Raw genomic sequence first — 24364 nt, 5'->3', positions numbered from 1 at the left:
TTGACTGTTATATGAAATGATCTACTGTATAATATTTATGTGCACATGTTTGTTTGGTTGGGGGTTGGGTTGAGGCGGTCCTGCTTTGTGTTGTAGGCCAACATACCTTACGAGCGGTCCGGGTAGACTGTGGGCCCATATTACGGTCCATTCATACTGAAGGCTCAGGTATATCCAGATAGACTGTAGGCCCGGTTGGGCGGTCCAATCATGTGTAACGCCCGCAGATCCGGGCTAGTCAATTTAGAGGCAATAGGGGTCGAAAATGACTTTTCGACAAAAGATTATTTAGAATAAATAATCTTAACCAAGTTGTAGAATATGTCACAAGGTTTCCGTACATATAAAGAACACCGAAATCCGAGTTATAACGAAGAAGTTATGGCCCGTCGAAGTTTTATGGCAAAACCGGCACGGCACCGGGAAGCGTAAATAGTGAATTTACGATAGAGCGAGATTTATCCTTAGCAATCTAAACGAAAGTCGTAGAATATGTTAAATTAAGAGCGTTAATAAAAAGAACGCCCAAATCTGACTTAGTATGAGGAAGTTATGATTTTTCTAATATTCGGCTTAGGAGTGCACGACCCGAAACACGAATTTTAGTTCGAGTGATTTTTGGCTTACGCGACCTAAATGAGAGTTTAAGATCTCATTAATAGGAACTCAACGGTAAAAAGACAGACGAAAACGGAGTCCGTATGAAGGAGTTATGAATTCTTCGCGGTCATTTAACAGTCTAAACGCCTCCTACTGTTAAATTTGAGATCGGTCGAGAATTAGCCAACGGAGTCTAAACGAAAGTTGTAGATCTTGATTTTACCTACGTGTGGATATAAATAACGTCAAAAACGGAGCTCGTATGCGGAAGTTATGATTTTTCTAAGTTTGAAGGCTGATACGCGATAGGGGGTGACGTGGCACCACCAGAATTGGACACGTGGCACCACCAGAAGGTTGCCACATGCACCAAATCGGCGAGTCATGACTCAGACTCGGTGAGTCCATCAGGTTTTTCCACTATAAATAGAGGTGTCGGGTTCCATTCATTCTCACACCTCCCAAACCTTCTTTCTCTCTCTAAACTCTCTCTCTAAGCCTCCCAAACCCCCCAAAGTCTAGTGTAACTCCCTAGCACGAGGCGGAAGCCCCGGAGCGCCCGACGGCTCCGAGAAAAGAGCCTTTCGGCTCAGGAAACGCTGCTCTAGCGAAGCCCGGTTTTGCGAAAAACCCGCTGTAAGTGAGCTATGCCTACGCTAGTTTTAATATAGTTTCTAATTAATTATAGTAACATTATTAGGACCTTAAAATAATTGTTTGGGCTATTATTATGAGTTATATTGAGTGTTATTTAACGCTTATATAATAATAATAATAGCTATACTATTAATTAGTCGCGGTTATCGTTAGACTAAACCCTAGTGGTGTTGATACTAGGTTTTATCGAAAGAAATTGTTTTGAGAGTATCGAAGCGCTGCCCGAGTGTTGAGTCACCACCTATCAGGTGAGTGCATAGTCCCTTTCATCTTACACATAGATATGAAGTATTTTAATATAAATTATTGTCTGAATATTTGCTGTCTATGCTGGGTGAAAGATTTTATACATGTTTTAAATGATTTAAACTATATATGTATTTTATATCTACGAAAATGTTGGGGTAAAACATGGGTAGATATAATAGATGAAATATGAGTTGGATGATGAGTTGAGAGGTGATATAGACTATGAGGTGTGGGTGAGAGGTGTACGATGTGAGAAGCCTTTTTCCCAAACGATGTCCCCATCATTCAGCAGAGTATGGATGACAACCACGGACTATCCTAGATAGTCCAGTGGAACACTAGCAGGCTCGCAACCTGTAGGTGTTGTGAACGACGTGTTCACCCGGTGTACTCTAAACCCTGGTGATCATGCAGACTTGATGCCTAAACCTTGGTGATCATGCAGACTTGATGCCTAAACCTTGGTGATCATGCAGACTTGATGCCTAAACCTTGGTGATCATGCAGACTTGATGCCTAAACCTTGGTGATCATGCAGACTTGATGCCTAAACCCTGACGACTATGCAGACTTAGTGCCTGTTGTGTAAACTGTGGCTATGATGGACTTTGTGTCGATTCCTTAGGATAATCCTTAGGAATGAATGAATGAGAAATAGTTGATTCTTAGGGTAGATCCTTAAGAGTAAAGAAGATAATGAGGATGGGTAATTGGGTTTAATTGCTTGATTGTTTAAACATATTAATTATATTATTGTGGGTTGAAAACCCTATGTACTCACCAGGTTTCCCAACCTGACCCACTCAGTTTATTTATATCACAGGTGTTGATACGAAGTCACTGTACACTGAGAGATTTAAAGAGATGTAGATCACTAGTGTAAATAAATGTAAGTTCTGTTTATGTTTATGTATCTGTATTAACGATGACATCCCAAACGTTTTGAAATGAATAAAATACATTTCTTCGAAAATGTTTTAATAGCGTATTTATCGTGTTTTTCTGGGAACAAATTCCGCAACATTTTTATTTAAAGAACTCTGATTTTTAAAAAGCATAAACAAATTCAGTCTTTTTTGGCCGTGAAAATGGGGATGTCACAGTTGGTATCAGAGCATTAGTTTAAGCGAACTAGGAATATGAATTTATTTCTAGACTTAAACTTAGAATGCTAAGTGATGATTGTGAGGAATGTGTCAAATTGATTTAGGTAATGCAACTGAATAGACACAAGCACTAGCTTATTTTAGGAATGATGCCTAAATTCCTTTTACGTGCTAAATGATGCTATAGTTTGATCGGATCTATGGTCTGTTGCCGACCGGATCTGGAAACCTTATGTGTTTAGGATTCTAAACGTACGAATACGATATTAGAACTAGCATATAAACGTTTCAGAGTGATAAGGATGATTTAAACGTCAATCTTAAGTAAAGGTCTAGATTCACCTTATTCGGTGTATAGATAAAGATGGCAAGGACCCGTAGCGGAAACATGAATGCAAATGGGAACCGAAACCAACCCCCGGTGATTGAGCAAATACCGGTTGTGGTAACCGCTGCTGAGCCAATAACAATGGCCGGAGTGCAAGCGATGATCCAGGCAATGTTGGATCGTCAAATGGAGGAAACCAGACGTTTGATCCAACAAAATCGAGAAGAAGCAACCATACAGATCGAACAGCCCGAGTTGAACGAAGGGCAAACTGAGGAGGGAAACTACAGTGGGACTGTTGGTCAAGCCAACCCACCGATAGTTAGGAGAAACCACTAGGATGGAGGAAATGATGGACGTGGATGCAAATACAAGGATTTCATGGCGTCCAAACCACCGAGTCTATCTGGAAGCCCGACGCCGGTGGAAGTTATGAACTGGATCTCCGAGATGGAGACGATGTTTGAGAGTTGCGAGTGTAGCAAGAGGCAGAAGACCGCTCTCGCGGTTCCTTTGTTGAAATCTGGAGTACTAAGCTGGTGGAAGCTACTAGCCGATTCGATGCCCAAAGGAGAAGCGAGCAAGATGTCATGGGAGGATTTTCTGGTGCAGTTAAAAATGCAGTACTGCTCTGAGCAAGATCTTCTGGAGATCAACAACGAGTTTCAGAATCTAAAGAGGGGAAAGATGAGTGTCGTCGAGTATGCTGCAAGTTTTACAGAGAAAATGAAGCTTGTTCCTTATCTAGTTCCAACTGAGCTCTCCAAGGTCAATCAGTTTGCCCATGGATTACCAGCAGACTTTGGACCAATGGTCAAGCAAGCAACCACTTTGAAAGGATCCATCTGGGCAGCTAGGAATGTTGAGACCCAGATTAGGGAAAAAGGTCTGGAGAGAGTTGAAGTTGGCGAGAAAAGGAAACATGAAGGATCATCAAAATCCAACAAGGAAAAGAAATTCTCAAAGATTAAAGAAGGAGGAGGAGGTGAAACCAAGTGGTGCGAGAAGTGTAAAAAGAAGCACTTCGGGAAATGTAGCGAGGAGGTGACTTGCTACAAATGTGGAAAGACAGGGCATTAAGCCAACAAGTGTGCATCCAACAAGAAGGTGTGTTATGGATGTAACAAGGAAGGGCATATTTCCAGGGACTGCTCGGGGAAAAATAAAGCAGCACGACCAGAAACGCCACCAAGGCCAAGGGCATTCCACATGATCCTCGACGAAGCAGAAAACCATGCAAGGAATCAATGATGAGGACTTCATATCCGAAGATCAAGTTATGCAGTAGCCATAGTGTCGTATGATGTAGCCTATTAGAGGCATAGTCTAGGGTGAACTTGGACACCTATGTAATAGTTTCAAGAAATAATAAAACCTTTGTTTTGTTATCTGATGTGTTAAAATGTTATGTGATTTTCTTGTATGGTGACTTGGGAAACTGCGGGATAATACTTGGGACGGGTATGAGTAGGTGTGAATGGTAGTAGAGGCCTATACTACCGGAAGCACAGGACTCACACTTGGATCAGGGAAAGTCACAAGGTTACCAAGAAGCCAGTAATTGATTTCGTTTTATTCAAGTGTGTTGTTACCATCGTTTCGGTAATGACTAAGAAGATTGTTGATAATCCGACCCTAGTGGTCATATCGAATTGAGTCCGACTATGCTAAGTATGCTATGTGGTTTAGAAAATAAAGGTCGATGTAGCGTCCGACTTAAACCAAACGATTAAAATCAAAGCGATCAATAGAAGTATCGCGCTCGTTGGTAGCTAGAAATGCTACATGTTAAAGTATGATTATATCACATTAGAACATGAAGGAAGGCTTAGTCTGTTTTAGAATTTAACTCTAAGAGACCTGAGTCTAAACGTGCATCACATGATGATAGGTCATAATTTGGAGTCTAACCTGAGGTAAAGAGCAGGTGCACGATCAAGTACTGCTTACAGTCAATAAGTCTCAGAGATAGACTCGAAGGAATAGAGAAATTATAATTATTACCTAGGATGAAGAGATGACGTATGAAGTCATTATACGAGCCCTGTTTCATTGATGATTCCGGGACGTAATGATCCTAAGGCGGAGATAATTGTAACGCCCGCAGATCCGGGCTAGTCAATTTAGAGGCAATAGGGGTCGAAAATGACTTTTCGACAAAAGATTATTTAGAATAAATAATCTTAACCAAGTTGTAGAATATGTCACAAGGTTTCCGTACATATAAAGAACGCCGAAATCCGAGTTATAACGAAGAAGTTATGGCCCGTCGAAGTTTTACGGCAAAACCGGCACGGCACCGGGAAGCGTAAATAGTGAATTTACGATAGAGCGAGATTTATCCTTAGCAATCTAAATTAAAGTCGTAGAATATGTTAAATTAAGAGCGTTAATAAAAAGAACGCCCAAATCTGACTTAGTATGAGGAAGTTATGATTTTTCTAAGATACGGCTTAGGAGTGCACGACCCGAAACACGAATTTTAGTTCGAGTGATTTTTGGCTTACGCGACCTAAATGAGAGTTTAAGATCTCATTAATAGGAACTCAACGGTAAAAAGACAGACGAAAACGGAGTCCGTATGAAGGAGTTATGAATTCTTCGCGGTCATTTAACAGTCTAAACGCCTCCTACTGTTAAATTTGAGATCGGTCGAGAATTAGCCAACGGAGTCTAAACGAAAGTTGTAGATCTTGATTTTACCTACGCGTGGATATAAAGAACGTCGAAAACGGAGCTCGTATGCGGAAGTTATGATTTTTCTAAGTTTGAAGGCTGATACGCGATAGGGGGTGACGTGGCACCACCAGAATTGGACACGTGGCACCACCAGAAGGTTGCCACATGCACCAAATCGGCGAGTCATGACTCAGACTCGGTGAGTCCATCAGGTTTTTCCACTATAAATAGAGGTGTCGGGTTCCATTCATTCTCACACCTCCCAAACCTTCTTTCTCTCTCTAAACTCTCTCTCTAAGCCTCCCAAACCCCCCAAAGCCTAGTGTAACTCCCTAGCACGAGGCGGAAGCCCCGGAGCGCCCGACGGCTCCGAGAAAAGAGCCTTTCGGCTCAGGAAACGCTGCTCTAGCGAAGCCCGGTTTTGCGAAAAACCCGCTGTAAGTGAGCTATGTCTACGCTAGTTTTAATATAGCTTCTAATTAATTATAGTAACATTATTAGGACCTTAAAATAATTGTTTGGGCTATTATTATGAGTTATATTGAGTGTTATTTAACGCTTATATAATAATAATAATAGCTATACTATTAATTAGTCGCGGTTATCGTTAGACTAAACCCTAGTGGTGTTGATACTAGGTTTTATCGAAAGAAATTGTTTTGAGAGTATCGAAGCGCTGCCCGAGTGTTGAGTCACCACCTATCAGGTGAGTGCATAGTCCCTTTCATCTTACACATAGATATGAAGTATTTTAATATAAATTACGTGCGGTGTGTGCATATTGTCTGAATACTTGCTGTCTATGCTGGGTGAAAGATTTTATACATGTTTTAAATGATTTAAACTATATATGTATTTTATATCTACGAAAATGTTGGGGGTAAAACATGGGTAGATATAATAGATGAAATATGAGTTGGATGATGAGTGAGAGGTGATATAGACTATGAGGTGTGGGTGAGAGGTGTACGATGTGAGAAGCCTTTTTCCCAAACGATGTCCCCGTCATTCAGCAGAGTATGGATGACAACCACGGACTATCCTAGATAGTCCAGTGGAACACTAGCAGGCTCGCAACCTGTAGGTGTTGTGAACGACGTGTTCACCCGGTGTACTCTAAACCCTGGTGATCATGCAGACTTGATGCCTAAACCTTGGTGATCATGCAGACTTGATGCCTAAACCTTGGTGATCATGCAGACTTGATGCCTAAACCTTGGTGATCATGCAGACTTGATGCCTAAACCCTGGCGATTATGCAGACTTAGTGCCTGTTGTGTAAACCGTGGCTATGATGGACTTTGTGTCGATTCCTTAGGATAATCCTTAGGAATGAATGAACGAGAAATAGTTGATTCTTAGGGTAGATCCTTAAGAGTAAAGAAGATAATGGGGATGGGTAATTAGGTTTAATTGCTTGATTGTTTAAACATATTAATTATATTATTGTGGGTTGAAAACCCTATGTACTCACCATGTTTCCCAACCTGACCCACTCAGTTTATTTATATCACAGGTGTTGATACGAAGTCACTGTACACTGAGAGATTTACAGAGATGTAGATCACTAGTGTAAATAAACGTAAGTTTTGTTTATGCTTATGTATCTATATTAACAATGACATCCCAAACGTTTTGAAATGAATAAAATACATTTCTTCGAAAATGTTTTAATAACGTATTTATCGTGTTTTTCTGGGAACAAATTCCGCAACATTTTTATTTAAAGAACTCTGATTTTTAAAAAGCATAAACAAATTCGGTCTTTTCTGGCCGTGAAAATGGGGATGTCACATTATGCCAAAGGCCCAGTATACATGTTGTTCTGTATTTGTTGATATGATATGATTATGGTTATTGAGGTTGGTATTTTTGGGGGTAACTCACTATGCTCTCGGCCTTACAGTTTCAGTTTATTGTTTCAGGTACATCAGATGATCGCAGGAAAGCAAAGGCGTGATCGTACAGCTCCTCATAATTTATGGTTTTATGAATGGATTATGGGGATACTCTAATGCCTAAACTATTTTGAAAACAAACTATAATAACTTGATGGTTTTAAAATATATTAAAAAGTTTTAATTTGGCTTGAATTTTATGGGTGTTACATGATGGTTGCCTTATTTGACATATATTGTTGGGAAACCCCTGAATGCATGTGTTGTCGCCCCGATGAAATATTCTTAGACTAGGTCCATTGTGTTAGATGTTTTAGAGACGTAAAGTGAGGATAACGAGAATGGGTAATTGGGTTTTTGTTGGTTGATGGAATTAAAAATAATTATTTATCGTGGGTTGGAAACCCTATATGATCACCAGGCTCCCAAGCCTGACCCACTTAGTTTTCTTTGTATTATAGGTAGTGGCGCTAGATCATAAGTTGGATGACTTGTCAAGTTATTTTTGGATTATGGACCAGTTGTTTTATATAACTGTTGTAAGGTCTATAATGTAATGTTTATGCTTTTGGTCTGTTTATCGGAACATGACATCCCGAGTTTTGTTATATAATGAAAATACATTTCTTTAAGAAATGCTTTGGTAAATCTTATTTTGTCATATTTCGTTTTGGGAACAAATTCCGCAATTCTTTTAATCAAAGGATTACTATGAAATTATTTTAAAACCATAAATTAAACCGGTCTTTTCCGGCCGTGATTTTAGGGATGTCATAGATACTTCATCACTGAACCTCAATAAAAGAAGACAACACCTGACATCACTGACTCATAATGTTTTTTCGATATAAAGATGTCTAAATATATAAGAACCAACGTGTTAAAGGTTGGCAAATAATTATAGATCGTTTCAAAAAAAGATTGGGATCTTGGAAAGCTAGATTGTTGTCTATTTAGAGATCGTTTAACTCTTGTTAAGTCAGTTCTGGGTAGCCTTGGTATTTATTACTTATCTATTTTTAGGCCTCCTATTGTTGTCTTGCAGGCTTTGGAGAATATGAGGGCTCGTTTTTTTTGGGGAATGGAAGAGGGTCAAAAATGTATTCATTGGGTTAAGTGGAATTTGGCATTAAATTCTTTTGACCAGGGTGGTCTGGGTATTGGTAGTTTATATGCTTTTAACCTGAGTCTTTTATATACAAATGGAAATGGAGATTCTTTAATGAGCCTGGCGCCTTATGGGTGAATATTTTGATTTTTTTTTAAATGGTGAAGGGGGAGGTTTTGTGGGGGCTCGAGAATACAAAGTGGAGGTGGTGTTTGGCAAAAAATAGTTGGGTCTATTAACCATCTTCATGAGAGTGGTTTACTGCCCTCGAATGCCATGGCTAGAGTGACTGAGAATGGAGCTACTATTCGGTTTGGCACGATGTTTGGTGCTTGGATGTTCCTATGATGGTGCAATTCGGAAGATTGTTTGCGCTTGCTTCTAATCAAAACTCTTTAGTTAGTGATTATTGGTCTCTGACGGGTTGGGTTTTTGCTTGGCGTCGTGACATTAGAGGAGGGGTTGAACAGGAGCAACTTAAGACTTTGATGTCTTTGTTGGATGGCTATCATCTTGGCATGGAGTTAGACAAATGGGTTTGGAATCTTGATATTTCATGGTGCTTTTCGGTTAAATCGACTAGGAATTGGATCGATGATTCGGGACTTCCATCGGGTTCCATGCCTACTAGATGGAATTGTTCAGTTCCTATTAAAATAAATGTTTTTATTTGGCGTTTAATGATGGATAGGCTTCATGCGAGGTCGAAGTTGGTGGAGAGAGGGGTGAATCTTGACTCGGTTTTGTGCCCTTTGTGTCACGATGCTACTGAAGACGTGTTGCACTTGTTTATTCAGTGCACCATTGCAAATCAGATTTGGAAGCGGGTTAGTCTTTGGCTTGATCTGGATATCACTATTTTTTTCTCTATGAGAGACATGATGGACTGGATCGATGCGAGGCCGAATGTTAGGCAACAACGGGCGATTGTTGACACAGTTTTTTCTGTGGTCATTTGGGTGCTTTGGCCGTTCCGTAACGATATTTTGTTTAGTACTTAGTAGTAATAAGCCTAGAAAGGATAGGAATTTTGATTCCATTGTTGATATTTCGTTTCGTTAGTTTTCGTCCCGTAACTCCAAGGCTAGGATTAATTGAAGTATGTGGCTTCAAAATCCTAACTAGTCTTAATGGTCTGTATTTCTAGCGCCTTGCTAGTTTTCTTTTAATTATATTGGTTGCTTTATTAATATATATATATATATATATATATATATATATATATATATATATATATATATATATATATATATATATATATATATATATATATATATATATATATATATATAAGAACCAACTACAACTAAAAAATCTAAATATACAAGAACCGATTACAAATCGTATAAAACTACAGGGGGTTTAAGGTAATATATGATGACCAATTTCTGGCGATGCTTCCTCGAGAAGTCCACTTCTGAAGGGTCAACCCCTGGTATACTCCAGGGCATCTTCAATTCCATCACATTCTTCTTTGATTCGAAGCTCGATCTCCTGTATCCAGATCGAAAATGGCGGCGTCTCAAGAGCATTTGGACAAGATGCAGCTCCGTCAGAACTACCGCAATCTATGGCACACCAATCTCATGAACACCATCACTGCTGATACTCCTTGTAATCAAATCTTAACTTTATCCTCAAAATCAACTTATTTTATCTAGTTCTGTTACTCGATTCTAATTCGTTTGCTGTTCTTCTTCCTATGCGTGTTGATAAAGACTGCTGCTTTTCGTTATTCTGGTAAGAGACCTTGCGTTCAATTTATTTTCTAGATCTTCGATCCGTTATGTGGATTTGAAGTTTGTGCTTATCTAATTTCGATAGTTTTGACTTTTCGAACTTGATCTACAATGTACTATATCCGTAGCATATTATGCCTTTTTCAAAATTCATGTTCTCTCGCTATTTTTTACTGCTCTATGTTTGATTATTTGAATCAACTTTTTCAATACTAGGCTTTTTAATTTGATTAGGTATGTTTATGTGTTACTGATCCCTAATCTATAACGATCATGCAAGAAAACTCCTAAAATTTTACAATATCAGGCTAACAGGATAACTGAAGAGCATCATTAAAACATGGCACATCTTTCACCAGTCATAACAATTGTCTGCAAACTTCTCATCCTTGATCAGATGATAAATTCTATATTCATTAGATCTTGTTAATTGTGGTATAAGTTGTGAATTATGAGTTCAACCTGTGATGATTATAGTCTTATAGTTTTCTTTTTCTCACTTGCAATTACTTCTGTCCTTGAAAAATATCATCCTTCATATTCTTTTCCACTAATTTCACATTTCCTGTAAATGTTTACATAAATGACAGTGGTCCATGTGTATCATACTTGCTTCGTAAGCGAGCTCTGTATAATGATATGTCAAGATATACATGCTGTGCTGGATATATGCCATGTAGTGGAAGATGTGGAGAAAGTAAATGCCCTGAGTTATGTCTTTGCACTGAGGTATGCCTGTTCTTAAAATCTTATAATGTAATGGGATTATGGGAACAGATTATATATAATCATCTTGTTTTTTTCTGCAATTCTCAGGTGTTTTTGTGCTTTGGGAACTCAGTGGCATCTACTCGGTTTCTTCTGCAAGATGAGTTCAACATACAAACAACTAAATGCGATAATTGCATCATTGTAATCTCTTCATCAAACTCCTTTATTCTTTATTCATCAGTTTCATTTCATCTAGTAAACAACAAACACCATATCTGAACAACTCATTTTCTGATTCCATTCCATTCCATTCCATTCCTTTCCGATTCCATTCCATCATAATCAAACAAACAGTTGATTGAATTTTTGTTTTCTGATCATAATCTAGGGTTTCATGTTTTGTCTCCAACAACTTGCATGCATATTCTCCATTGTTGCTTGTCTTGTTGGAAGTGAAGAACTCAGTGAAGCTTCTCAGTTGCTCAATTGCTTAGCTGATTTGGTTTATTGCACGTAAGCTATTTTTTCTTTATACATTTTATTATTTAACATTACAAAAAAATAAATATATTCTAACATATTTATTATAATTCACCTTTTTTCAGGGTTTGCGCGTGCATGCAGGTAAGCAAAATTTGTAATTTGCTACAAATTTTGAAAAAGAAAAATAATATTTTTTTATTTAATTTTCGTTTATTTTTTTTAGACGCAACACAAGGTTGAAATGGACAAAAGAGATGGAAAATTTGGACCACAACCAATGGCGGTCCCACCAATGCAGAATATGTCAAGGATTGATCAGCCATATCCGCCTAATGTCGGATATGGCCAACAACCCTATGGGTATCCGCCAGCACCACCACCACAAGCTGGCGGATACCCGCCTGCTGGATATCCTCCACCGGGATATCCAGCTCCGGGTTACCAGAGGTAAATTTCTTTTTTTATTTTATAAATGTTTTGCAAGTAAAATGGGTGGGACTTGTTTTGTGAATTTATGTATTTTATTTACTCCATTTAAGTTTTTAAGTAATTATTGTGTTTGAGAAAATATTTTGTACATGACATATTATTTGGTTGATATTTGATTTGAGGTTTTCTATTTCTTTTTATAGTTATTAGATAATAATAACACAATGAATTTTAACAACAAACTCAAAACCATTGTATTCAAGTCTATAGGCGTAATTGTAATGGAAACAAAATATATAATAGAATACAAACATATATTTCATGGTAGACAAATAAGATCATTGTATTCTCTGTTTTATAGGAAAATATTACATTGTAGACAAAGGATATCTCGACTACAAAGAATATCTAGTACCATACTCACGTATTAGATATCATTGATCACAATTTTTGCATGTTTTCCCAACTAATGTTCAATGTGCTTTTAATCGTGTACATTTATCTCTTCGAAGTTGCATCGATCGTTCGTTTTGAGTATTAAAGAAGAGGTGGAAAATATTGAACAAAAAAACAAGTTTTAGCCATGAGACACAAAGAAATGTGATTGGAATTATTTCTTTTCATGATTATATATGAATGAATGACTCAAAATATGTGAATTTCAATATTTTTGAACAAATTTGTCAACTTATATACTAAAAATTAGAAGAAGAATCAAGATTTACTCATGTTAATACTCAAAAGTCAAATTATAAGAAACAAAGAACTTGTAAAAACATTGCGGAGATGATATGAAATGCAAGAAGTGTTTTTTAAAACTAAAAACGATTGGAAAACTCTATGTAATTAATTAGTTCAATATGTTGAAGTTTGTGATTTATTTTAATAACGTTTCATAAAATATAACATTATTTTTTTAATTTTTTAATTATGTCTATATATATTTTATGTCATTTTACATTATCCATCTAACTTATTAGTTAGTTTTACCAAACATTATAATTTTACCAAACATTATTATTTTATCATCTATCAACTAGATAATTAAGCAAAATCTAGATTTTTAAGTCTAATAAACACAGCCTTAATAAGCAATAAAAAAAATTAACACAAAAATATTTAGATTTCATAAAGGTAAAATAATTATTTTACGTGGTTTGGTCGAACACATGAACCAAGACCGAAACATATGCAAACTAGGGATATAAATATAACGAAAAAACTACAATTTAAATAATTTTTATTGTCAACCATATATCTCATTTATACGATTTACTTTATATTTTAAAATGGTAAACTGAATCATCCAAACGACCCATGTTAATATATCCCAAGTCCACATGAAAATCAATTTACTATATATTTATTTTTTGCTTATTTTTAAATATAAAACAGTAGCGAACGCAAAACAAAATCTTAAAGGTAACACTAACACATATGTGCTAAAAAATTTAAGAAGTTGCACCATTCACCTCAGAAATCCTTTATGTCCGCCACTGATATATATCTTTTATAAACAGCAAATAAAATATAACATTTTTTTTCTTTAATTAAAATATTAAAGTCAATTTGGTAAATTCTACATTTTCTTTTGTTTTGTGTTAGTCTTAACAAATATTATACATTTAGTCTAGTAAGGTCACGTCCAATATCGTCCTATTTATGAAATGACACCTTGGTCTTCCTTAACTATTATTGAATAAGACAAAAGAAAACTATAAAGTTGTTACTAATAAAAAAAAGGTTAGCAGATTGAAAAAGAAATTGTATTTTAATATTTTAAATTTATCTATTTCTTAATGGCTTGCCGCCGGACTTGGTCGTGGCTGTTTAGCCTGTTTTACTAACTTTTTTTTTTTTCTCATTGAAGACAAACACACAAAGGACGTCATTCGACAGGCTTTCAATTTTTATATAATTGCACACGCTTTGCTTTGACACTGACCACCATATCATTCCTTAATTAATCCTTTATGATAAGGCCAAACAGTATGCAGCGGCCAAAGTGTCAAGACTAGGTTAGAAGGAGTGGTGCATGGTATTTTATATTGTCATGTCATTTTTTTTTTTCCTTTTTGTCATTTTTACCACAAAAAATGTCATTTTGAAGGTGAATCAAATTGGTAGAATTAAAAAAATAAAATAAAAAAAGAAATAGTCTAACCCTCACACACTCTCACTTCTCTCATTTCTCTCACCTCAACAGTCAAATACCGTTTGATCAGCTCGACATGCCACCGTCGGGCGGTGGTGTATTCCATTGACGTTGAGTTGCTACCGACGAGAATGTTGAGCCACTCCTCCTGATCTTATAATCGTGGATACTATCTCCACCTTCATGATTGGTTTCCTGATGCTTACCTAGACTTGCATTGAGCCAATGACATTAAATGGGTATATTTCCATTTTACTAGAATCTATTTTATATCATTTTTTACTAGATATTCAACATTTTAACTAGGGATTATGACTTAGGAGGGTAATTTGGTTTTCAGTTTGTCCGTATTAGGTCACTAAAGTTTTTTTTTTTTTTTTTTTTTTTTTTTTTTTTTTTTTTTTTTTTTTTTTTTTAAGACCAATATGGTTGTTATTACCATTTAGAAATAGTCATTTAACTGGTAAAAATGACTATTTGTAAACGGTAATAACAACCATATTGGTCTAATACACACAAAAAAACCTTAGTGACATAATACAGACAAACTGGAAACCTAATTATCCTCCTAAGTCATTAACCCTAAATTTAAAAACATTGAGAATATATGACCATCAACAGTAAACTAGTTCATTTAGAACTCGAGTCGTCCCATATAATCTACTACTCCTCTATATGACGAAGCTCTTCATCTATAGTCGTCCATTTGGGGACATCCAATAAAATTGGAACGATACAGAGAAGATTAGCATGGTCCCTGCACAAGGATGACACACACAAATCAAGAAATGGTCCAATTTTTTTTAAAACCCTTCGTCGTCTTCTCTAGAACTCTAATTCCATTTTCAAATGCTAATAGAGTTCAATTGCAATTCTTACGTTTCGGTAGTTCATCTACTGAAGTCATGATCAGACAACATGTGAATTCCATTGTCAGATTGATCTTCTTGTTGATGTCTTCAACCATTTGTGGCAAGTAAGGGTGATCCTTCTTTTTATAAAGTCTCCTTTAAGTTTTTTACTTTTCCTATCATTAAGTTTCATGCTTTATAAACTTTCGTTTATGTGTTGTATATAATATTTATGTGTTTGTTTATGTGCTGATTTTTGATTAATTTTGCAGCTTCAGTTTCTTAGTTCATGTTGTGGTTTTGTTTTATATAAAATAATTGATAATATGCATCCTCTGCAAGTCCCTGTTGGTTTTACATTTCCACTTGTTATCAAATGTAGACATTGATGAGAGCTATCAAAGTGAGATTGTATTTGTACATATGGATGTGTTCATGTACACATTTAAATGACAAAAAAAAAGTTATTGATAAGATGTTGCATATTTATGTAATGAAGATCATCAATCATATGAGTTTTTGGACTTAGAAGTTCTGGAAGGGTTGTGAGATAAGTTTAAATGGAAGCAACTATTTTCAATCAAACATGTCAGTCACATTGATTAGTAAGCATATTTTTCTAAATAATTAGGGTTAATGACTTAGAAGGGTAATTAGGTTTCCAGTTTGTTTGTATTAGGTCACTAAGGATTTTTGTGCGTATTAGACCAATATGGTTGTTATTACCGTTTAGAAATAGTCCTTTTACCAGTTTTAACCGGTAAAAAAAGACTATTTCTAAACGGTAATAACAACCATATTGGTTTAATACGCAAAAAAAAAAAAAAACATTAGTGACCTAATACGGACAAACTAGAAACCTTATTACCCTGCTAAGTCATTATCCCTTTTAACTACAAATATAACCATTTTACTAGAATCTATTTCATATCATTTTTTGTTTCTCTACTATACAAACCAAAATACATTCACATAAATTTTTTTACACCCTACCATCGAACAATTTCCACAACCATCAAATTTCCAAACACAACGAAATTGGGAGGAAAATGAAGAAACCACTTTAGCTAGTGTTTTGATTTCGGTGTCCGAAAACCTCTTCAAAGGAGGAGAAAACTTTTGACAATCTAACCGAAACCACTTCCACAACATGTGTTTATCTATATCTAGAAGAACTTTCATCAAAATGGCACGGTATGAGATTAAAAACAACCGAATTCAACATCTTTGACCTAAAACACACATCCAAATAGGAGTAACGACTTCGTGATCATCGATGTGATGCTAAAACATATTAATAATCTCAATTTAACCATAATCATTTTCCCTATATTAATGTTTACGAGTTGTATAATTGCAAATGTTGAAGATTGTGATTAAATTTCGTACCAAGTAATTTTCATTTTATTTAAATGTAATGTCCCAAAAATATTAACATAAAATTTCGTTTAATTTATAAAAGAAGAATCATCAATTACTTGTTTAAATAAAACAGATACATTATAATCAGCGTATAAATCCCAAAACAAGTCAAATCCAGAACAATGGGTGTGCGTGTCATGCAGTCAACCTGAGCTCTTCCTTTTGAAAAACGAAGTACCTGAAACATAAACTAAAAACCGTAAGCACAAAGCTTAATGAGTTCCCCAAAATACCACATACCATACATAACAAAACATGTATCGGGCCCCGCCCGGTCATTGAGCTGAGCTCGGTAGTAAATCGGGCCTCGCCCAACATGCATATAATGTATAAAAATAATCACATACACATGCAACATAGATACATAGGATACAACCAGTCATCAAAACCCGCCCGGCATCGGACCTTAGCCCAGAAAGCATATAAACACATACACATGCAAGAGTCACAAAGACAACAAGCATACTAACATAGCATAAACATGGGCTCGAATTGATGCCTTTGAACCGCTAAACCCAGTGAGAAAACTCACCTCTTATTGTTGAAGTCTCGTGGATAAATCTCTGGATGTTGGCTGATAGATCCCGAATTGTCAATATAAAAAAAACACCCAATTAACATTTAGGTTCCCATTCATCACCATAAATCCATACTTAGGGTAAAAAGACTATTTTACCCCTAACCTAGCATGGTCCATGACCAAGGCCCAAATTCACACTCTGAAGGCCCAAAAGCCAAACAATCAACCAAGGCCCAAAATATGGCCCAATTTCCAAATTAGGCCCAAACCCATTACATGGGTCTTGCCCTAAAGCCCATCCAAAAATCCTAGTCCATACACTTGTTCTCAGATGGCTCAATAAGAGCCCAAATACCTAAGCCCAAAGAAAGGCCCAACAAAATTAGGGATTTCACATAAAATGATGATTAGGGTTAAGTAAAAACACTTAACCCATTAAGGGCTTAATCCATTAAGTCCATCATTCACTAGGTCAATCATACAATGTGGTCAGATATAATTCAAAATTCAATTCCAACGGTCCAAAACGTGGGTCCCGGAAAGTCCCAAACAAAGGTTTTCAAGATTAGGGTTTTCTAAACCCTAATTAGAGTTTCCAACCCAAGCACATGCCAAATAAGTCCAAAATTAAGCCTTTGGGGTGATTAGGGTTTCCTTAGGTGGGGCACCACCCACAACCACCTTGGGTGGTGGTGTTCGACGGCGGTTCACGACGGCAGCCACCTGCACACAACGATAACCCACGGAATAATTCCGTTAACTAACACATATACAAGCTGAAAATTATTACCACACACATACTCACCAAATCACACACACAGCCACCTCCTCACGGTGACTGGTGGCGGCTGTAACGCTTGTTTCAGGTATCACTTATTCTATAACATTTTAAGGTTTTGGACTTGGACTCGACGAGTTAGGGAGCTACAAATTGTTGAGTAAGGACCATTTTGGTCGCGGGACGACGGGTCTATTTGATGAGTTGGAAGGCTCCAACTCGATGAGTAGGCGCTGGAAAGGAAAACCCTAATGTTTCGGGTTCAACACCCTATATAAAGAACTTATGGCTAATTGTGGCCTCTCTCATCGTCTTTACAGTCCAGAAGTAAACCCTAATTGAAATTAGGCAGGAGTTGAATTTAGGCACCCATTTTTGGAAGTTAGGCAGGTGTTTATCATTCTTTTACTAGATCTCTCCATTCAAGTGTTTAGGGTTCCTTTTAGCCCACTTAGCACCCATTTTTGGAAGTTGGGCATGAGTTGAAGTTGTAACTTCAGATATGGACTCCTCTAGGCCCCCATAGTCATAGAGTTATCAACTTTATCAAGGTTTGGCCTTTCTCCATACCCTAAATATATTATCAAGCTTGGTTTTAGCATTTTAGTCTCTTGAAGCCTTGCATGAACGTAAAGTTGGCAACTTTATGTGGTAGCCACACTCTAGGAGGCTAGATCTACAGTTTAGAGCCTTGGTTTCGCTGAAAAATGTCTAAATGAGAAAAGGGATGAAGGAACTCGACGAGTTGGGCAGGGTTTACCCGCCTTTTGGATTCTGAGTGAAGTCGGTAAGTGGGTGAGATGACTCAGTGAGTTGATTAGGGTTTTTAGTCTCTTGGACACTAAAGAACTCAACAAGTTACTCAGGTAACTCGGCGAGTTGACTCAATTTTTCGGTTTTCTGGACTCTAAAGGAACTTGACTAGTGGCAAGATACACTCGACGAGTTGGAATCAACGTGGACTGTTGACCTTGACTTTGACCATGGTTGACCAAGTTTGAATGTAAGGGTATTTTTGGTATTTTGGGATTTTAACAAAGTTAGTCACATGGTGCTTGTAGGTAGTTGATTTGGAGCTGCGAGTTAGGATTTATCTTATTGATTCAACATTTTTGGAGAGGTGAGTCTCCTCACCATACCAATGGGTCGAAGGACCAAGGTCGGGCCATTATTTGCTATGTGATATGCTAGTTGACTATGTGGTATGTGGTATGCTAATGGTGTTTATGATACTCGCATCAAAGACCTTAGGGGATTCCCAAGGCACCTAGGTGTAAGACCTTGGAGGGTTTCCACGAAATCCTAGGTAAAGACCTCGGGGGGTTCCCAAGGCACTAAGGTGTAAGACCTTGAAGGGTTTCCATGGCATACTTAGTTAAAGACTTCGGAGGGTTCCCGAGACATTCGGATAAGGCCATGTGGGGGCTCCCATGGCACCCGGAGTAAGACCCTGGTGGGATTCCAGGGCATCCTTATATGTTTATATGCATGGTTATGTGGTTCGTGTAGCTGATATAGCTAATATGGATTATATGATTATGTGGATTGTGTGGGGTATGCTCTAGGGAAATCACTCAGCATTAGCTTACAGTTGATTGGTTGTTTCAGGTACTTCGGAGCCTAAGGGCAAAGACCCGGCGTGATGGAGCGACATGCACTCTTTAGTGTTTTGTTGGGAGACTCTGATGTTTTCAGATAATTTATTTGATACTATTGATTTTTGATAAACAATGTGGTTGAAACACTATGTCTTTTCAGAATAATTTTGTTAAATTAAAAATGAATAATTTTATTGAAAAATTTGGGTTGTTACAAGTTGGTATCAGAGCCTTGGTTTGAGGGATTCGGGCACACCCTCGGGTGTTTCATAACTCAAACTGAGGAAATGGTAAAACAATTTTCAAAAAAATCAAAGTTAAAAACATTTAAACAAATTTCTCGTAAACAAAGGGAGAGGGTCATGCGTGCAATCGGCCGAGCTCAAGTAAGTATTTTTCCCCAGTATATTAGCCATGCTATGTTGATATTCAGAATGTGATAATTGTATGAACCTTGCTATGTGTATGCTTTCAAAATTATAGACGGTTAGGGTCTTAAATCCTCAGAATAATTGATTTGGCCTTATTTCTTGTTCCTTGTTTGGTTGTGGTCTTAGGGTAGAGTCTATTATTCGAAATTGTATTTGATCCCGTTCTGTATATAATATACATGCATAAGGCAACTTGTTATGATGGATTTGAGTTCGGGTTTGATGGGATTAAGTAGATCTTAAGATAGCCTAGGATTTGAGCTATGCAGGAGTTGTGAGATATGTTTTGTTCTGGGATAAATTAGATTTATCAGGTAGAACCTTGGGAAAGGTACAGGTAAGTGTGGAAGGTAGTATTGGGCCGTACTACTGAAAGCACAATACTTGTACTTGGACTAATGTTAGATCTGAAAACTCTAAGGAGAACCGGTGTGGGAGGATCCCCTTTAAATATTTTGATCATTCTATCTTATGGTATTTCCGTGCAGTATGGTGATGACACATCATGGAGTAGGGGGATTAGGATCAGGATCCGTACTAGGATCTGGATCAGGCTACGCTACAGAGCCCATTGATTAAAGACTGTGCGAGCTTATCGCAACTGAGGTTACGAGAGGCTTTATTGACGCTACCCCATTGATTTTCGGGACCGTCAAGGAAGGGATGATGGAGATCATGGATGAGCGGCTTAGGTCCTTCTGAGTTGAGATTGCTGCTGGCCAGGTCGAGGCCCAAGCTCCCTCATTTTGGGAGTTCAAGGCGTGCGGAGAGCCAGAGTTCTTTAGGGTCCGGGACCCCATTGTTAGTCGACGCTGGGTGGCCGACATGGAGAATGCCTAGCGCATGAGCTCTTACCCCGAGGAAGCAAATGTGGGGTTTGCTTCGTGTATGTTGAGGGACCGATCCAGGGATTGGTAGAAGGATGTAACTGTTGGAATAGTGTCTAAGGCTGCAACTATAAGTATTTGATCCGGTTGTGCATGGTCCTTTTGGGTTGCCTTCACCATAGCAACTTGATGGATGATTTGTTAAGAGAGAGTAAATATTATAAGGAATAATATATGGTTATTTGATTAATATAAGTCATAGATTAATTGGAATTAATTTGGTGACTTAAAGAGATTAATTAAATAAGAGGGTATAAACTGTCAATTGTTTGATAGTTACACTTTAGACTATAAATCCTTATCCAAGATAGGATGGACGATTTCTAGGGCTTGGATAAGCCAAAATCGTCCATAGGGTTATCAAGGATAGGATATGGATCAACTTAAAGTATAAGTTATCCAATTAGGGTTAAAGTTGTAATCCTTAAGGAGTCTACAAGTATAAATAGACCCTAGGGGTGAGGGAATTCGACACACCATCTAAAGTAGAGATACTCTGGCCAAATTCCTCCCCTCTCCTCTCTCCTAAATCATCTTTCTTGCTATTGGTGTTTGTAAACCATTAGAGGAGTGACATTTGTGACTCTAGAAGCTCCAAGACAACAAGATCAACAAGGAATTCAAAGGTATGGTTCTAGATCTGTTTCAATGTTGTTATTTAATCTAATTAGCCATTAGAAGTCTTGGATTCAAAGCATGTTTAATTAGAAAGCCTAGATCCGAGCATTAGGGTTTTGCATGCGCACATAGGAAAGTTCTTATGGCTAAAACCCATCAGTGGTATCAGAGCCTAGCTTGGTTTTCTTTAAATTGTTGCTTGATTAACTGAAACAAACCTGCAAAATTCGATTTTTTAATTTTTGAGTCATGGACTCCGCGAGTTCCAAAGTGGACTCAGCGAGTAGGCCTGACTCGGCGAGTCCCTTTGTGTATTCGGCGAGTCCGGGCGTCAGGATCAGGCAAAACCGGGATTTTTTTCATGTTTATCTTATGGAAACTTACCTTAATCATATTAGATCAACCCTAATCCGATTTTTTGATATATATGACTATAATCTTGATCTAATTAAAGATATTTGTCATCTAATAAAATATTTAATTTCCTTATATGATAATTGATTAATTATTTTGATAATTATCTTAAAAGAAATCTTGGATAAATCAAATAAAGATAATTAGGATATTAATTGGTAATTGGAGTTATTTGTTATTTGATCCTCCATGTTTTAAATGTTTAAAACTTGCCCTCAAGTTTTGAAATTTATATTTGTGATTAAAAGGTTTTAATTTAGACCACTTAAATTTCAAACCCTACGTTTTCAAAGGTTTAAAACACAACCTTATACTAATATGATATTACTAGAATAATATATATATATGTATAACTAAATGCTAGTCTTACCGTTAGTAGGCCTCATTCACGAAACTGATCTATAAGGTGGGTATAAGGTTGCGGCCTATAAAATGGCGCTTAATGGGTGTACACTCACACCCACCGCTTGCTTGATTGGTGGAGGGTCGTTAGCCGAACGGGTAGGATAGGGCAACCTCATCCTCTCATTAAAAGTATAATAAGTAATACAAAGTAACTACACGTTTTAAAAAAATTTCCCAATCTTAGTTACTTTAGGAAAAGTGAATTGATGCAATCCCATGAAATTACACTTTGCACCCTTGCTAAGAAGTTAGTGGAGCGTGTGTGGTTTACCGGCACACTAATTGGTTCTAAGAAAAGGTGGCAAAGGGTGATTCATTGTTTATCATAGTTCGATGGAGCGTGTGTGGTTTACGGGCACATCGAATAGGTGATCGTTACAATGAAGGCACCATATGAATTTGCATGGTAATTCACACCCGCTTTGTGATCCTCGGCATCCCAGTCACAAACAAGAGGGGCATATCGAGATTTTAACATGCCATTGAATAGTTTCAATGAATCTCATCCGAACCTAGGAATTCTCAATACACTTAGGACTAATAGTCTAGGTTTTTGTGATGGAGAATTAGTGAATCGTCATTCACTTACCTTCAATTTATTTTCATGTTAGATTATGGCATCCCTTTTCTAATATGTAAATGTTATTGTTGGATCCTAACCCTAATTTTTCTTATTGGGTGATAATTAGGGATTCTTATTCTAATCTATCTTTGTCCTTTCTATAGATGTCGAACGCAAACAACGCTGCTGCAAGTTCTTTCACGTTGATGAGCCTTTGCCAAAAGGTCACCTTCGATGGAACGAACTTTAGCGAATGGATAAGATACATTCGCACCATTGCTCGCTATGAGGATAAGGAGTATGTCCTCGATGAAAAGCTTGAGAAGATCAACCCCGAAATCGCTACTCCGGCTGAAATCACCGCTTTTGAGACTCATGAGCGAGATGCAACGAAGGTACATTGCATCATGATTGCCACCATGAACTCCGAATTCCAAAAGTCCTACGAGGACATGTATCCATACGAGATGCATCAAGACTTATTGGAGAGATACCACCAAAACGCGAGACAAGAGCGTTATGAGATTTTCACTAACATGATCTCCGCTAAGATGGGTCATGGAGAATCTCTTACCGTGCACCTGCAAAAGATGCAAAGGTATGTCGATCGCCTTCGCAAGTTAAATGTTGACTTTGGGGAAGACTTGGCGATCGACATGGTGCTTCACTCTTTGCCTCTGATGTACAACCAATTTAGGATGACCTACCACATGAACAAAGAGGAGGTCACCCTAAGCAAACTCCAAGGTCTTTTGAGAGTCGCTGAGAGCAACTTCAAAGACAAGTCTGTTGCACCTACTCCCAATCCGTCTGCTGCTCCTGTCTTGGCAATTGGTCAAGGAAAGGGAAAGAAGAGGAAGGCTTCATCAAAGAGCTATCGCAAGGTTAAAGCCCGAGATGGTGCCTCTTCTAGTGGGACCAAAGTTGATCCCTCTAAGCCCTATCCTAACCCGAAGGAGGCAGAGTGCCACCACTGCCACAAGATAGGACATTGGAAGAGAAGTTGCCCAGAATACCTGCAAGCAATCAAAGAAGGAAAGATCAAGCCATCTTTCGCAGGTATATACACAATTAAATCTAACGATTCTAATCATTCTATTTCTTGGGTTCTTGACACCGGTTGTGGTTATCACATTTGTTCAAATGTGCAGGGACTAAGAAGAAGTAGGGATGTGGAGCAAGGAAGGATCAATCTAATCATGGGGAACAGAAGATCGTCGCTTGTTACCAAGATTGGAGTGTATTCTTTAGTGCTTAGGAATAATTTATGTTTAGATTTGAACAATTGTTGCTATTCACCAGAAATGGCTAGAAACATCATTTCATTTCATGGTTTATATAGACAAGGATTTAGATTTTCTTTTAATAATGAGAATGGTTCTATTATGGCTTATCTAAATAGTGTCTTTTACTTTGAAGCTATACCGTGTAATGGAATATATGAAACTGTTATGATTGTTGATAACTTAGGAAATGATGTTTTGAATATTGATTCTTCCACTAGTTTGGATAAAGCATCCTTGTGGCATTGCCGTCTTGGACATGTCAACAAGAAACACATAGCCCAAATCCAAAAGGATATAGTGTTGGAGTCATTCGACCTTAGGGAAGATGACACATGCGAGTCTTGTTTACTTGGAAAGATGACTAAGTCACCCTTCACAAATACTTGTGAAAGGGGTGAGGGGCTATTGGACCTAATACATATCGATGTATGTGGACCCTTTAGATCAACC

General features: G+C 37.5%; 2 protein-coding genes and 1 non-coding gene across 3 annotated transcripts; all 3 read left to right on the top strand.

The window, feature by feature from the left end:
• The first annotated feature begins 8972 nt into the window (after positions 1-8972).
• Positions 8973-9626, top strand: LOC145002956 (uncharacterized). The gene has a single exon (XM_078962134.1). It carries the CDS (start codon positions 8973-8975, stop codon positions 9624-9626), a length of 654 nt encoding a protein of 217 aa, XP_078818260.1.
• A 388-nt stretch (positions 9627-10014) lies between these two features.
• Positions 10015-12177, top strand: LOC145001703 (PLAC8 family protein). Its single transcript, XM_078961052.1, has 7 exons — positions 10015-10239; positions 10344-10365; positions 10955-11093; positions 11181-11276; positions 11464-11588; positions 11681-11699; positions 11782-12177. Exons 1-7 carry the CDS (start codon positions 10137-10139, stop codon positions 12007-12009), a joined length of 732 nt encoding a protein of 243 aa, XP_078817178.1. The 5' UTR covers positions 10015-10136; the 3' UTR covers positions 12010-12177.
• Positions 12178-14842: 2665 nt separating this feature from the next.
• Positions 14843-14945, top strand: LOC145003546 (U6 spliceosomal RNA). The gene has a single exon (XR_013662003.1). It is a non-coding gene; the product is annotated as a U6 spliceosomal RNA (small nuclear RNA).
• The last annotated feature ends 9419 nt before the right edge of the window (positions 14946-24364 follow it).

Source organism: Lactuca saligna, chromosome 6 (assembly GCF_052625555.1).
Source record: "Lactuca saligna cultivar CGN05327 chromosome 6, ASM5262555v1, whole genome shotgun sequence".
NCBI classification, from domain to species: domain Eukaryota; kingdom Viridiplantae; phylum Streptophyta; class Magnoliopsida; order Asterales; family Asteraceae; genus Lactuca; species Lactuca saligna.
The sequence above is the reverse complement of the archived record's forward strand: the minus strand, read 5'-3'. Positions and strand labels throughout refer to the sequence as shown.

Bases quoted from the DNA above. Each gene is read 5' to 3' on its own strand.
- LOC145001703 (XM_078961052.1), top strand. From the start codon at position 10,137: ATGGCGGCGTCTCAAGAGCATTTGGACAAGATGCAGCTCCGTCAGAAC. The intron at 10,240-10,343 runs GTAATCAAATCT...GTGTTGATAAAG, and splicing joins CATCACTGCTGATACTCCTT to ACTGCTGCTTTTCGTTATTC. The intron at 10,366-10,954 runs GTAAGAGACCTT...CATAAATGACAG, and splicing joins TGCTGCTTTTCGTTATTCTG to TGGTCCATGTGTATCATACT.
- LOC145002956 (XM_078962134.1), top strand. From the start codon at position 8,973: ATGGTGCAATTCGGAAGATTGTTTGCGCTTGCTTCTAATCAAAACTCT.